At 42.0% G+C, this 17,160-nt stretch overlaps 1 protein-coding gene across 1 annotated transcript; it reads right to left on the bottom strand.

Moving 5' to 3' along the window:
• Positions 1–12,884: 12,884 nt before the first annotated feature.
• LOC307065455 (UDP-N-acetylglucosamine--peptide N-acetylglucosaminyltransferase 110 kDa subunit-like) lies at positions 12,885–16,025 on the bottom strand (the record flags this gene model as incomplete). Its single annotated transcript, XM_079722279.1, has 1 exon — positions 12,885–16,025. One exon carries the CDS (start codon positions 16,023–16,025, stop codon positions 12,885–12,887), a length of 3,141 nt encoding a protein of 1,046 aa, XP_079578405.1.
• Positions 16,026–17,160: the final 1,135 nt, after the last annotated feature.

Here is a 17,160-nt window from a genome sequence, read left to right as displayed (position 1 = left end):
CCCCTACTATGATTGTGTTACTGTCGATTTCTCCTTTTATGGCTGTTAGTATCTGCCTTATGTATTGAGGTGCTCCTATGTTGGGTGCATAAATATTTACAATTGTTATATCTTCTTCTTGGATGGATCCCTTTATCGTTATGTAGTGTCCTTCTTTGTCTCTTCTAATAGTCTTTATTTTAAAGTCTATTTTGTCTGATATAAGAATTGCTACTCCAGCTTTCTTTTGATTTCCATTTGCATGGAATATCTTTTTCCATCCCCTTACTTTCAATCTGTATGTGTCTCTAGGTCTGAAGTGGGTCTCTTGTAGACAGCATATATATGGGTCTTGTTTTTGTATCCATTCAGCCACTCTGTGTCTTTTGGTGGGAGCATTTAGTCCATTTACATTTAAGGTAATTATTGATATGTATGTTCCTATTCCCATTTCCTTAATGGCTTTGGGTTCGTTATTGTAGGTATAGTCCTTCTGTTGTGTTTCTTGCCTAGAGAAGTTCCTTTAGCATTTGTTGTAAAGCTGGTTTGGTGGTGCTGAACTCTCTCAGCTTTTGCTTGTCTGTAAACGTTTTAATTTCTCCATCAAATCTGAATGAGATCCTTGCTGGGTAGAGTAATCTTGGTTGCAGGTTTCTCTCCTTCATCACTTTAATTATGTCCTGCCACTCCCTTCTGGCTTGTAGAGTTTCTGCTGAGAGATCAGCTGTTAACCTGATGGGGATTCCCTTGTGTGTTATTTGTTGTTTTTCCCTTGCTGCTTTTAATAGGATTTCTTTGTGTTTAATTTTTGACAGTTTGATTAATATGTGTCTTGGCGTATTTCTTCTTGGATTTATTCTGTATGGGACTCTCTGTGCCTCCTGGACTTGATTAACTATTTCCTTTCCCATATTAGGGAAGTTTTCAACTATAATCTCTTCAAATATTTTCTCAGTCCCTTTCTTTTTCTCTTCTTCTTCTGGAACCCCTATAATTCGAATGTTGGTGCGTTTAATGTTGTCCCAGAGGTCTCTGAGACTGTCCTCTGTTCTTTTCATTCTTTTTTCTTTATTTTGCTCTGCAGCAGTTATTTCCACTATTTTATCTTCCACCTCACTTATCCGTTCTTCTGCCTCAGTTATTCTGCTATTGATCCCATCTAGAGTATTTTTCATTTCATTTATTGTGTTTTTAATCGATGCTTGATTCATCTTTAGTTCTTCTAGGTCCTTGTTAACTGTTTCTTGCATATTGTCTATTCTATTTCCAAGATTTTGGATCTGGGAAATAGAATCTTGGATCAGCTTTACTATCATTATTCTGAATTCTTTTTCAGGTAGACTGCCTATTACCTCTTCATTTGTTAGGTCTGGTAGGTTTTTATCTTGCTCCTTCACCTGCTGTGTGTTTTTCTGCTTTCTCATTTTGCTTATGTTACTGTGTTTGGGGTCTCCTTTTTGCAGGCTGCAGATTCGTAGTTCCCGTTGTTTTTGGTGTCTGTCCCCCGTGGCTAAGGTTGTTTCAGTAGGTTGTGTAGGCTTCCTGGTGGGGGGGACTAATGCCTGTGTTCTGGTGGTTGAAGCTCGATCTTGTCTTTCTGGTGGACAGGTCCACGTCTGGTGGTGTGTTTTGGGGTGCCTGTGGCCTTATTATGTTTTTAGGTATCCTCTCTGCTAATGGGTGGGGTTGTGTTCCTGCCTTGCTAGTTGCTTGGCATAGGGTGACCAGCACTGTATCTTGCTGGTCGTTGACTGAAGCTGGGTGCTGGTGTTGAGATGGAGATCCCTGGGAGATTTTCGCTGCTTGATATTATGTGGAGCTGGGAGGTCTCTTGTGGACCCGTGTCCTGAAGTTGGCTCTCCCACTTCAGAGGCACAGCACTAACTCCTGGCTGCAGCACCAAGAGCCTTTCATCCACCCGGCTCAGAATAACAGTGAGAAAAAGTAGAAAGAAATAATTAGTAGAAGAAAGAAAGAGAGATTGAAAGAAAGGAAGAAGGGAAGGAAGGAAGGAAGAAAGAAAGAAAGGAGGGAGGGAGGAAGGATGGAAAGAAAGGAAAGAAAGGAGGGAGGGAGGGAGGAATGAAAGCAAAAGGAAGAGTGAATGGAAGAAGAGAGGGAGGGAGGGAGGAAGGAAAGAAAGAAAGAAAGACAGGAGGGAGGGAGGGAGGGAGGAAGGAAAGAAAAAGAAAGTGGAAAGAAGAAGGGTGGGAGGGAGGGAGGTATGGAGGAAAGAAAAAGAAAGAAGGAAAGGAGGAGCGGAGGGAGGGAGGGAGGAAGGGAAGGGAGGAAAAAAAGAAAGAGCAGGTAAAGTAAAATAGAATAAAGTATGAAATATAGTAGCGTTATTAAAATTAAAAAGTAATTATTGAAAAAAAACACGGACCGAAAGAACCCTGGGACATATGGTGGAAGCAAAGCTATACAGAGAGAATCTTACACAGAAGATTACACATACACATTCACAAAAAGAGAGCAGGGGGAAAAATCAAAAATCTTGCTCTCCAAGTCCACCTCCTCGATTTGGGATAATTCGTTGTAAAAAGAGGAAAAGGGCGAAAAGTCTGAAATCTTGCTAAGTCCACCTCCTTAATTTGAGATAATTCGTTGCAAAAAGAGGAAAAAAAAAGGGGGGGGGGAAAGTCTTAAATCTTGTCCTCAAGGTCCACTTCCTCAATTTGGGATGATTCGCTGTCCATTCATGCACTCCACAGACGCAGGGCACATCAAATGGACCGTGGAGCTTTAATCCGCTGCCTCGGAGGCTGCACAGAGAGATTTCCCTGTCTCTGCTCTCACAGCTCCCGGGTCTCAGCCTTGGACCTGGCCCCGCCTCTGCGCGTAGGTCGCCGGAGGGCGTCCGTTCTTCGCTCAGACAGGACGGGTTCAAAGGAGCCGCTGATTCTGGGGCTCTGGCTCACTCAGGCAGAGGGGAGGGAGGGGAATGCCCTCTCCTCGCGCACCAGGCAACAAAAGGGAAAAAAGTCTCTTGCCCCTCCGGTAGCTCCAGACCCTTTCCCCGGACTCCCTCCGGGCTAGCACTAACCCCTTCAGGCTCTCTTCCTGCCGCCAGCCCCAGACCTCTCCCTGCGCTCCGACTGAAAGCCGATACCCGAGCCTCAGCTCCCAGCCCCGCCCGCCCTGGCGGCCGAGCAGACAAGTCTCTCGGGCTGGTGTGTGCCTGAGGGCACCGATCCTCTGTGCCAAAATCTCTCTGCTTTGCCCTCCACACCCCTGTTGCTGTGCTCTCCTCCGCTACTCCGAAGCTTTCCCCCTCCGCCACCTGCAGTCTCCGCCCTCGAAGGGGCTTGTAGTGTGTAGAAACCTTCCCTCCTTCACGGCTCCCTCCCACTGGTGCAGGTCCCGTCCATATCCTATTGTCTCTGTTTATTCTTTTTTTCTTTTGACCTACCCAGGTATGTGGGGAGTTTCTTGCCTTTTGGGGGGTCTGAGGTCTTCTGTCAGCGTTCAGTAGGTGTTCTGTTGGAGTTGTTCCACGTGTAGATGAATTTCTGATGTATCTGTGGGGAGGAAGGTGATCTCCGCGTCTTACTCTTCCGCCATCTTCCTCCGGCTCTCAAATGTTTTACTTTTTTTGATAAAGCAGAGTATAATAGCAAAAACAATTAGTTTCCAGTAATATCTATATCTCTATTCAGAATTAAGTCTTCCACAGACATGTAACCTGGAAACAAAAGCCTGTTACAATAAGCAAAGCTTCAACGGAGTGGCTACTTTTCGGGCCAGGGAAAGGTTCATCCCTATAGGAGGATGATGTGCTATGTAAAATGGCTGCAAGGTCACAGCCTTGAGGGCGTTGGAAGTCTAGTATCCTATTCCACATTAAGTAGTTCGGGGAACTTCAAACGTCCGTTCATCTGCAACCAAGCTGGCAACCTTTAACTGATATTTCAAGCAGGTAAGAAATAAATGAAAAGAAATCCCTACATTGATGTTCCTTGATTTACACTGTTAAATGGTTCATTAACATGTAATTCTGGCTAAGAATTACATTTGACACTCCTTGCTCAGATTTTGGTTAACAGTACACATCTTTCAGAAATTCATGTTTTTATTAATCAATAATTTGTCAGCTAGGATACGTTCAGCCATCAGCTGCAACTTCAAAATAGGTGCACTGCCTCAGCGCTTTGGAAAGACATAATCTAAAACACTAATAGCAGACAAGATATCTGTTACTAGACAGCATATGTGCAGTACAGCAAGACAAAAACATATTCATATGTGCCACGGACCAGCCTCAGAAAGAGGATTTCACCGCCCAGGGTCAGAAGGGACGGGGTAAGGAACTGAAGTAGCACCGTCGAATGGGGTCAGAAGGACCAAGACAACTGATGGTTGCAAGGCAAGTTTTATTATGCTACAGTTGCAGATTATATAGACTAGAAAAGGGAAGGTTGCCAGACGGTGGTTTACATTATCTAATGACTGTCTCGGCTCAAGGTTAACTTCCCTGGGAGAAAACCCATAAACCCAGAATCATCCAAAATAACCTGCACGTGCAGGGTGGAGACAGATTGGCTTGTCTCATTTTACATTCTTTCTGATTTCTGGGCCCTGGTGATTTATCTCCCATGGAATGGAACAAGGAGGGGAACAAGTAGGGACAGTCCCTTCGAGCAGCGGCGGCATGCCTGGCATGTCTGTAGCCTGCTCTCAAGGCTGACTGCTTCCCACAGGTCCCCCTTTTTTATTTTTTAATTTTTGCTGCAAAACAATTCCATGAAGCTTAGTGCCGAGAGTAGTATACTGTTGCATGAGGATATGAAACAGACATGAGAAGATTATTATCAATAATAGGCAAATTATGGCCAGGGTAATAAATCCTGACAACCCTCTAGTAATCCACGACTAAGGGTTTAACCACTTTAAATGATCCAGTAAAGTTTGAATTACATCTTCTGGTGAAATATCATCAAGATGTGCATTTTGTATATCCTGAATTTCAGCATTTAATTTCTTAAGATCAAGACTAATATTATTATCTGACCAAACACTCAGCAGATGCATTTTTACTTTTTCCCATTCCCAAAATACAGTCATTGTACTTGTAAGGAATAACACAAATCCACGTATACTTTGCATGACAAGCTAAACGCATCCTCAATTTTAATGCTGCCATCTGATCTCCAATCCTCAAAATTGCGTTTTTAAATTCATCTAACTTGTTATTCATCTGTAAATCTGTGTGACTTTGTAAAGACTAAGCAAGACTGGTATTTTGAGATAATTGATTAGCAAAGTGAGCATGATTAATACTCTGTGAAAGAGCAAGACGGGCAGTAGCCGCGGTAGCAGACAGAGCAGCCAAGGCAAGTAAACTTACTATTAGCCACCCAATAAAGCGTCTCCTTCTCTGCAAGGCTTTAGAGAGTTCCACCCATGCCTGTACTCCAGTATCTTCATACCAAGGTTCTCTCAGATGTACAGGCACCATAACATATAGGGGTTGCCTTAGTATAAGCACAGATTGTGTTCCTGCAGAAGGGAACATACAACTGCTAAAAATACAATGAACACAGCTAATATTATATCCTCCTTTGGAAGAATTACCAATGTTAATAGAACCAATCAAAAGTGTATATGGAGGAGCAACACAAGTTATAACAGGTGTATTGTAATAAGTTAGAGCTAGTTTCCATATATCCCAGTTCTTTTGAAATGTGATAAACCTATCTATGATGGGAATAGAAGAGATAAGAATTGACCCCTTGGTATGATCTGTAGTACACCATATTTGGTTATTATTCCAAGATGCATTGCAACATTCAAAATTGGATCCAGCAAAGTTAATGGTCATAAAAGGAGGAAATTGAGTTTTTGATTTTCTATTAAGAATAGTAACCTTATGTCCAACTATAAGTATCCCTTGTCCTCCAAGTAAATGCTTCATACAGAAATAATTTCCTGAATCTTCACCTGGAACCTTGGCTATAGTAATAGCGGAATCCCAAAGTGGTGAGGCATATGAGATTCGACCTCTAATATTAATAGCTTGCCCATTTTTATACCAAATGATGGTATCCTTAAGATCCTCTCGTCGGCTGGTAGCCGGGCCTGTAAGAGTAATGTTGGTTCCTGTAAAATGAAGGTTCATGAAAGTAAAACAGTGTAATAAATGAGTGATAACACGTTTAGTAGCTTCTCGGGTCTGTGCTGTAGCACAGAGGAAACCAGAATAAGTATCAATAGTGACATGAACAAATTGTAATTTCCCAAAAGACGGGATATGAGTAACATCCATTTGCCATAAATGACTAGGTAATAATCCACGAGGATTAACACCATAATGTGGAACAGGAAGGTGAGGTAAGCACTGTGGGCATTGCTTAACAATTTGTCGGGCGGCTTCACGAGTAAGGGAAAATTCTTTGCGTAACGTAGCCGCCGACTGATGGTGTAAAGCATGCGATTGCTGTGCTGCTTGTGAAGCAGTTTGATCATAACTTACCATAATATGAGGGTGTCCAGGACATGGACCATGAGTATCAACAGTATGAAGATAATGAATGCAATACCTTAGCCATTCTTGACAGCATGACGAACGGAAAGGAGGAGGACGGTAATTTGGGATATGTCCTGCTTTAGGGAAAAGAGATTGAGGAGGAAGAGTAACTTTAACTTTATTTTTGGGAGGAAAACGCACAGGATAAAGATCACGTTTAGATCGAGTTAAAACATCTGCAGTCGCATTAAGTTTAGACAATGGACCAGGCAAGTTAGAATGAGCACGGATATGCAGAGCTGCAACACGACCATCGTGGGAACGAATAAGCTGTTGAAGCAAACGAAAAGAGGATGATAATTCAGCGTCATTAGTATGTCCGCTGGTCGCAGTCTCCAGAAGAAATAATAAGCTGATAAGATATTTACTATCAGAAAACAAATTAAAAGATATAGAAGGCAAATGTTTAAAAGCCATAATGACAGCATACAGTTCAACACGTTGAGCTGAAGTCAAGGAAGTTTGTTCAATGAGTTTGGTTCCGTCGTCAATGATTACAGTAGCCACTCCTGAAGAAGAACCGTCTGTAAAAACCAAAGGTACATGAGGAATGGGCTGTGGCCTAATTATAGAAGGAAAGATATAACAGTTAAGTTTGTCGAATTGGATCAATTTATCAGCAGGGTAATGGCATTCCAAGGCACCTGAAAATCCTGCAAGAGCAAGACCCCATTCATTACTATGTTGAAAAAGCCAATTTTGTTGACTAACTGAATAAGGGATAATAATTTGAGAAGTTTCTATACCCAGAAGTTGTAAGCATCTAGTTCTACCTTGCATTATTAGCTTACTAATAAGTTCAAAATAAGGGTAATAACCTTAGAGGATGTAGTTTTCATATGAATCCATTCAATAATTCCAACAGTTTGCCGTAAGATGGCAGTAGGCACATGAGGTGTTGGACAAGCAATTAAAGAAATTGGCAGGTGAGTATGCATTCGAGTTAATTGTGCAGAGCTGATAGCTCTATTAACTATTTGTAAAGCTTGAAGTGCTTCTGGAGTCATAGAGCGTGAAGTAGAAGGATCTGAGTCACCTTTAAGAATATCAAACAAAGGCTCTAATTGAGCAGTAGTAAGTTTTAAGGAAGGCCTTGGCCAATTAATATCTCCAAGTAATTTTTGAAAATCCTTTAATGTTTTTAAATTATCAACTCGAATTTGCAGTTTTTGAGGCCTAATGGTAGTGTTATCAATATATTTTCCCAAATAGAAAAATGGAGATTGTCTTTGAATTTTTTCTGAGGCAATCACCAAGCCAAATGATTGTAAGGATTGTTGTAAAAATTGAAAAGCAGTCTCTAATAAAGAAATATTATCAGTGGCTAAAAGTATATCATCCATATAATGTATGAGATATAACGTTGGAAACCTTTTTCTCACAGGAGTTAAGGCCTGAGCCACATATTTTTGGCATAATGTAGGACTATTTGCCATGCCCTGAGGCAATACTTTCCATTGAAATCTCCTCAGGGGTTCCTTAAAATTTAAGGAAGGCAAGCTAAAAGCAAAATGTTTTCTATCTTCAGGAAACAAAGGAATAGTGAAAAAAACAATCTTTTAAATCTATAACTAAAAGCTGATAATTGTGTGGTATGGCTGTTGGAGAGGGTAGGCCTGCTTGAAGAGCTCCCATTATTAGCATAGTTTTATTAACAGCTCTTAGATCCTGTAATAACCTATATTTTCCAGATTTTTTCTTGGTAATAAAAATAGGAGTATTCCAAGGACTATTGGAAATTTCTAAATGCCCTAATTGTTCCAGTACTAATTGTTCTGCAGCTTCTAATTTCTCCTTTGTGAGGGGCCATTGGTCCACCCATACAGGGTCATCACTCAGCCAAGTAATTGGATCAGCAGTGAGTGGAGGAGAATCCAAGGCCCCTAAGAAAAACCCAAACCTTGTCTATCATTTTTTATTTTCACATCAATAGGATAGACAGTTCCTTGTTGATTTGTTCCCAGCCCTTTTGTGGGAAGAAATCCTTGATCCAACATCATATTAGAGACTTGAGAATTTGGACTATAAAGTAACACTCCCATTTCTTTTAATATATCTCGGCCCCAGAGGTTTAAAGGCAGCCTAGGCAAAACATAAGGCTGGAAGTATCCTGAATGGCCCTCACTATCTTGCCATAATAATAACTGACTACTTTGCATAGGAGAAGAACTCTGTCCTATTCCTTGAAGTTCTGTAATAGTAGGACTAACGGGCCAATGTTTATGCCAGTGAATCTGTGTCATAACAGAGACATCAGCTCCAGTGTCTAACAAACCTGAAAAAACCTTTCCATTAATGGTTCATTTCATTTCTGGACGTTCTTTCCCTATCTTCTGAATCCAGTAGGCAGCATTAGATGATCCAAAAGCCTTTGTGTCTCTCTTTTGATGCTGTAAAATTTGTCCATGAGGTACAAAGGGCAAAAGTAGCAATTGTGCAATTTTATCCCCAGGAGAAATCATTATTATATTTTTAATAGTTTGTGCCATGATTTTTATTTCTCCTTCGTAGTCAGAATCTATGACTCCTGGCATAATAGTTAAACCCTTCATGGTGACACTACTTCTTCCCAATAATAGTCCCATCAAACCCTTGGGTAAAGGTCCATAGATGCCCGTAGAGAAGGCCTGAGGACCCATTTCAGGAGTTAATACATATCGGGCGGAGGTACTGTGGTCCAGTCCTGCGCTTCCTGCTGTTTCTCTGGAGAGCAAAGATATTGTATGTTTTGGTTTTTGGTTAATGTCTGATTGATAGTTTGAGGAGGATACACAGACATTGCCCCTATTATCTGTTGGGGCCGGGGAAGGCCCCGGGAGGAGTTTCCCGACAGTGGTGTTCCATCCTTGTGGGACACTGAGCGACAATCTCGTGCCCAACATTTTCCCCTATTGCATTTAGGGCATAAACCAGGGATTTTCTGACCATCTGGAGGGTTTTGAGTAGGGAAGGAAGGACCAGGGTTACAATGAAAAGATCTACATTCTCCAGCAAAATGACCTGCCTTTCCGCATTTAAAACTAGTCTTTGTTCTCTTTGGATTGTTTTTAAACCCCACTTTAGTTAATGCTGCAGCCATAGCAGCACCCTGTATATAAGCAGGCCCAATGTCTGCACAAAGGCGAATATAATCCTCCAATGTTCCCCGTTTTCTCCAAGGTCGAATCGCAGCCTGACATTCATTATTAGCGTTTCAAAAGCAAGTTGCTTAACTACAATTGTACCAGTGAGTCCATCCACAATGAGTATCCCCACCGGCTGTAACAATCTATCTACAAAATCAGCATATGGTTCATTAGGTCCCTGTCTAATTTTTGAAAGATGCTCAGTTTTGTGTGTAGAAGATAATTTCCTCCAGGCTTGTAATGCCAAATGATTTATTTGAGGATAAGCAACAAAGGGATAAGTTAATCGATCTTGTAAAGAAATAGATTGTCCTTCCCCAATCAGCATATGATAATCAACTGGAATATCATGGGTAGCATTCTTTTCTGCTTGTTCAGCAGCCCGTTCATAAAAATCAAACTTCCATATTAAATAATCTCCACCATTTAAACAAGCCCGTGCAATAGACTGCCAATCAGCAGGGGGAAGAGCTTCTCCTGTAATAGTGTCAACCATAGCAGTAGTAAAAGGAGCAGTGGGCCCATATTGAGCACAAGCAGATTTTAAATCTTTCAAAACTTTAAAAGGAAGAGCCTGATGCTCCCTAATAGCCTGTTGAGGATTATTAGGATCAGGTCTTTCCGTGACAGGACAACAGAAAATAGGATCTTCTCCTCGTTTTATTGCTGCTTGTACAGCACGTTGCAAGGGACTGAGCAGTTTTACAGATGGAGAATTTTGAGGAAGACAGTCCTTACTAATTTGAAGCTTTTTCACTGACTTATCTATTATAGCCATTAGAAAATCATCCTCAGGATATTTCTCCCTTTTATGTTTAAAAGCCTCATCTGTTAAGTCAAAATGTTCCTCTTCATCTGAAATATTTAAATTAATTAGCTCTTTCGGTTTAGGAAGTGGCGACACAGTAGCTGACAATACAGTCTTTTCTTCTGTCAGAGGCTTATGTTTTTCTGACTTTACATTCAAATCAACACTATCATGAGAAGAACCTAAACATATTTTTATCAGATTCCACAAACTAAATGTAACAACGGCAGTATGACTAGGCCCTCGAGACTCATAATAATTTTTTAAATCTTCTCCAACTTTCTGCCAGATTTCTGTGTCACAGAGCCACCATCAGGAAACCAGGGAGATACATCATGGATATGCTGCAAAAATTCAGTCAACTGTGAGGTAGAAACTTTATTACCCCGAGCTTTAAGCATCAAAAGTAAAACCAGAGCAAATAATTCACGCTCCTTTGAGCCCTTTTACCCCATCTTATTTTACTTCTGACTGTTGCCTTATGCCTCTATTAGTTTCACTTTTACTCGTGTCCACACATATTTTGCATAAGGGTTCTCTTACCTGCACTTTCTTTTTCTTTTCATTGGCTTCACGCTTCAGCTCCCTGTTCGGGCGCCACTTGCCGCGGACCAGCCTCAGAAAGAGGATTTCACCGCCCAGGGTCAGAAGGGACGGGGTAAGGAACTGAAGTAGCACCGACGAATGGGGTCAGAAGGACCAAGACAACTGATGGTTGCAAGGCAAGTTTTATTATGCTACAGTTGCAGATTATATAGACTAGAAAAGGGAAGGTTGCCAGATGGTGGTTTACATTATCTAATGACTGTCTCGGCTCAAGGTTAACTTCCCTGGGAGAAAACCCATAAACCCAGAATCATCCAAAATAACCTGCACGTGCAGGGTGGAGACAGATTGGCTTGTCTCATTTTACATTCTTTCTGATTTCTGGGCCCTGGTGATTTATCTCCCATGGAATGGAACAAGGAGGGTAACAAGTAGGGACGGTCCCTTCGAGCAGCGGCGGCATGCCTGGCATGTCCGTAGCCTGCTCTCAAGGCTGACTGCTTCCCACACATATGTTGGCTTGTTTAAGCCTCAAGCCCTCGATCCTTTGTTGAAATACAATAATCTTATTCCTGTGGTTTTCAATACCAAAAACTCAACCTCCAGGAGGGCTAAAGTCTAATTTGTACTCCAAACCAAGTAGCAGTGCAGTCCGCTACTACTGAGGCTGAATCCATAAAGACTTCAAGACCACGACCAGAAGACAAGTTATTATATATAATACCCTAGAAGGCCTGAAACATAATTATCATATACATAGCTGGTCCTTCAGAGCTTTTTACCTATAACATGTTTTTTGATGAAAGTTATTTAATGTACTGGAGATAACTGTGACTTACTGATCAAATATTTGAATACTTATACTTACCTGGGATTTCATTTCTGCTGAAAGAAAAAGGAAGAACAGGACTCACCTAAAAAAAAACAAACTTTAGAAATGAAAGTAAAAATCTTATCACACACTCTCACTTTTGGAAGCAGCATAGAGGGGCAGTCAACGGTAAAACACTGGTGAAATAGGTCAAAACTCTAGGCCAAAAATCCATTATTATTATCGTCAGTGACAGTACCACAACTGTGCCCTTCATAATTAATAAGAACTCCTAAGAATCTTCATTTGGCACCAGATGATGTGTTGAAGAGAAACACTCTGGGAGGTTTTGAATCACACTTGGTATTTAGTTAGCCACGTTACAGGAGAATTTTTAAAGTGGGGGGAAGGGAAGAAGGAAACGGACCAGAAAAAGAATTGAGGCCATCATCTACAAACCAACAAAGCACTGAGAGTTCCAAACGTTATGTCAGACACTAAAGGGACTGATATAGGCTCAAGTGGTTTATAAAACCTATAAAAAGACTACACCAGCAAAGTCCCCATTTATCTGTAGAGTTCAGAAACTAAAACAAGGAATATTTTAGCTTAAAACCTTATCTCAAGAGAAGCATATACACTTCACATGAATAAAAATACCTGAAACCAAACATTTTTAAAAGCTCCAATACCCAAAATATAAAGAAAAAAATTAATTCAGAAGACTCAGTCAATCCATGATAATCACAAAACGGCTGGGCAATCTCTATCTCCCTTGCACACTAACCATCCATCCCCCTGGAAGACCAAGGGAGATCAGACCTTCCAGACTTACCTTCCAGACTTACCTTCCAGAGCTTCCAGACACCTGGCTGTTGCAAAATTCGATGGAGACTCCTTGTGGAACAGCAGTTTCGCATCTCTTGGGTCTCTCCCTATCGTGATCATGCAGGAAGCAAGTCTGGCTGTGCTATTTCTTATCATTGTCTGTCACCCATCTGCACCATGATATTGAAAAAGTAGTTCCCTTTCCCACAGAAGGTTGAGGCTCAGCTACAGGGGTAATTCTCCTGGGCACACAGTCATTATTTAGGCCGACTCAGCGACTTCAACAGGCTTAATCATGTGATCAGGTTTGTTGCCAGCTGCATAATGCTCCCACATCTGTAGATAGAGCCGCTCTAGTTCCATTGTGTATTGTTTGGTGTTGAACAGAGGGCTAGATGTTCTCTGCTTCCAGACTTTGCCACGAATTTTCTTCAGGTAATCGAGATCAGTTCCCAGTTTCACAGCTATCTCTTCATATTCTTGCCTAGTTTTAGCAATCAGCTCAAGACAGCCTAAACAAGTGAGCTGGGAACCTGCAACTCGGGAAGCAAGAGTCTCTCCTGGCATAGTCACCATGGGGGTCCCTGCCCAAAGGACATCCATCCCTGTGGTGTGGCCATTACAGAGTGGAGTGTCCAAGCAGACATCAGCCAGCTGGCCTCTCCGAACATGTTCCTCTTTAGGAGCAACAGGTGAAAAAATGATACGGCTCGGGGGAAGGCCCATATTTTGTGTGTACTGTTGAATATTAGCTTCTCCTGCTGCTGGAAAACGCAACAGCCACAGTACACTATTGGGAACACGCTTCAGAATATTTGCCCACATCTGCAAAGTAGATGGGTCAATTTTGTATAACTGATTAAAGTTACAGTACACAATGGCATCTTCCGGTAACCCGTACTGAGAACGTGTGGTTACAATAATGGTACGGGGAACCTCCTCTCCAGTGGCAGCCTTATTGTTGATCAGGGTAGTTGCCAGTCCATTGCTAATACTGAATCCATTCATTGTAATCTGAATTTGTCCTCTGTTAATCATTTCAATAACTGCTTCTGCAACAGTATTCATAGGAATGACAGGCATATTAAGAGCTGTATTACTGCTGTCTGCGTTGTCTTCTCCATCAGGACATTTCATCTTGACTATTTGCACATCTGATAGACTATCAAGAAATGCTTGGAGGTCGATGCCATTCAGCACAATCCGATTGTCATAAAGGTGCCCATTGGACTTAAAATCGATGATGGCTTTTTTCTTCAGGTGAGGGAACATATTAGCATGATCACCAATAAAGAATGTATAGGGCATATAAGCCAGTTTCTCAGAATACTGCTCAGCAACTTCAGCAGGTGACGTTTCCTGATCAGTGATGATATAATCCATGAAAAGCGTGCCACTAGTCCCAGGGTACCCCAGCCACATTGCCTGAATAGGAGCTGGCCTGAGAGCAAAGAGTTCATTTCGAGCACCCCTGGTATAACCGTTCATATTTACAAGGATGTGTATACCATCTTGATGGATGCGATCAGCTGCTTTCCCATTGCATGGAATCTGAGAAAGATCAGTGAAATGATTGGCTTCTGCCATCACCTTCGCTCGGAAGTTTGTGCCATCATGTGGGCTCAGGGCATAACAGAATATCTCAAATTTATCAGGATTGTGCATGCCTGGAATAGACTGCATAAGGTGAGAAGTAGGATGATTCCCAAAGTCAGAACTCACGTATCCTACACGCAGTCGACCATCACTGAGCTTCAAGTCTTTTGGATGTTCATACGGTGGTTTATGAAGGACACTTACATTAGCCAAGCAGAGGTTCCCATGCCTCTCAGCAATAGCCTTCCTGAAGCCATGAGGAAGAGGATAGAGCATACTATGATGAGGCTGCACAGAAGGCAACCTATTCTTCTCCAACTGGTCAGCCACAATGCTGACCAACTTCTTAATTCGCTCATCATAGTCTGTCCAATCACAGACAACCTGCAGGCAATGAGCCAAATTACAATAAGCGTCAGGAAAATCAGGTTGAAGCTTCAGAACAGTGCGATAAGAAGCAATTGCTTCTGGAATATTCCCTGAATCCTGGTGAATGGAAGCCAGATTGCTGTGGGCATCCGCAAATGCAGGGTTGATCTGAACGGCACGAGTATAACACTGCAAGGCTCCCTGAACATCCTGCATCTCCCATAGAGTGTTTCCCATATTACAGTACGCATCAGCAAAGGTAGGACTGATTCGAATAGCCTCCGTATAATGCATCAGAGCTTCGTGCAGTTTTCCCTGCTGCTTCAATACACTTGCTAAATTTGAATGGGCATCAGCAAAGTCTGGGCAGAGCTCTAATGCTTTACGATACAAGCGAACTGCCTCTTCACTGTTTCCCTGTTCTCCTTTGATATTGGCTAGGTTATTCAGAGAGTCTGCATGGGTGGGACACAGCCGGAGAGCTGTATGATAACAATCTTCTGCTTCAGCAACACTGCCTTTCTCTTTGAGAGCGTTGGCTAGGTTGCAGTAAGCATCAGGGAAATGTGGTTGCAATTCAATAGCTCGCCTGTAGGTGTCTATTGCCAGATCCATCAGGCCTTGCTCATAGTATACACAAGCCAGGTTGCCATGTACCACTGCATGATTTGGACTCAAGCTTAGGGCACGAAGGTAAGCTGCCACAGCTCTGTCAAAAATCCGTGCCTCATTGAAGACATTTCCTAAATTGATATAAGCATCCAGAAAACTGGGGTCAAGGGTGACAGCCTTTTCAAAGTGATGAATTGCAAGCCAAATCTCCCCTTGTGCATTGAAAACACAGCCAAGATTACTCCAAGCTACTGCAAAGTTCGGTTGCATCTCAATTGCTTTCAAATAACATGCCTTGGCTTCTTCTAAGCCACCCAGGGCTTTGAGCAGGTTCCCCAGGTCACTGCGAACACAGTACAAATAAGGATTATACTGAAGAGCAGAGACGTAAGCTTGTACTGCCCCTTCCATGTCGCCTGCTGCTACCAAAGCGGCTGCCAGGTTAATATAACCATCGATGAAATCTGGTTTGAGACGCAATGCATGCCGGTAATGCTCAGTTGCTTCCTGCAACTGCCCTCTTTCCTTGTACACATTCCCCAAATTCGAATAGGCTTCTGCTAGAAGAGGGTTCTGTTTAATTGCCAGAGTACTAAAGTGGGCAGATCTGTCCAGCCTTTGACACTGGAAGTGTATAGATGAAAGTAATAAAAGTACACCAGTATTGCCTGGCTCTTGTCTCCAGAGCTGCATGCAGTGTCTCTCAGCTGTCTCAAAATCTCCTGCCTGATATTCTCGATGTGCCAGCTCAGCTAACCCTTGGAAGGAAAGCATACGTTTCGTTGGTTCTGTGCTGTCGGCCACGCTGCCCACGGAAGACGCCATCTGGAGCTTCTGGAGAGAGTGAAAAAAGGGGGTAATGGAGTCCCGCTGCCGCCACTACTGGCAAGAATGTTTCTAGTGGTAGCAAACACGAGCGCAGCAGCCGTACCACTGCTTTGGCACGCTTAAGCGGCGGCAACAGTTACAGGCACCGAACCTTAGGAACTATGGTTGGCCATCTACCTCTCATGCTCTTGAAATCTTAATTCTTAACCCTGCCCTCTTCCACCATTTTTCTCCTAATCAGGGAATAAAAATTACCTATCCATTTGCCTTAGAAGAAATCAAAAGTCAGTAGGCCAAACACTTTTTAAAATATTGTTTTCTGTCCAGTTGGAAATGAAATACATGATTGACTTTTCTTCATCATTCACATAGTCAACGTGGAAAACATTAGGGCCGTGAACTTCAATACAGTAAGATGAGAAAATTTTAAATTGGCCTTCCCAAACCACTAATAAGTAACCGATGTTGTATACAATGCTAAAATCTTAGAGACTGAGTTTGATATTTTAAAAGTTCTGCAAACATTTGCTAATTTCTCCTCATCAAATTTCTCATGCCTCAAACCTGAGTATTACTTTTTAAAAGATAAATTTATTTATTTTTATTTATTTATTTGTATCTTGGCTGCATTGGGTCTTCAGTGCTGCGTGCAGGTTTTCTCCAGTTGCGGCGAGCGGGGGCTACTCTTTGTTGCGGTGCCCGGGCTTCTCATCACAGTAGCTTCTATTGTTGTTCCACAACTCTATGGGTTCCTTTTTAGGTCCTATGAAGAACCCTAGAAATTAGTTCATGTCATTATAGGTTTTTGCAAAATTGTCAAAAGTGAGATATTTTAATTTCCATCAGGTAAGTCCAGCGTCTATTTCTTTGTCAATGTTCCTTCTATCATATTCTGCTATGTTGGATCATATTGGATTGGTCACAGGCTTTTTTGAAATCTGGCTAAGGAGATGTTTTAAGTGAGGCTATTATGTGATTTTCAGACACCACCATATGTAATGGACTATATAATATCCCATTACAGGAATAACTTCCAGTACTCTTACTGACTACTCTACTGACTTAACTAGCACAAGACACAGAAGCGTAAGGACAAAAACCACCTTACAATATAGCCATGTCTTGCACTTCA

Source organism: Hyperoodon ampullatus (genome assembly GCF_949752795.1).
Source record: "Hyperoodon ampullatus genome assembly, chromosome: 2".
Lineage (NCBI taxonomy): Eukaryota > Metazoa > Chordata > Mammalia > Artiodactyla > Ziphiidae > Hyperoodon > Hyperoodon ampullatus.
Note: the sequence above shows the minus strand (reverse complement) of the source record. Positions and strands in the feature narration are given on the sequence as shown.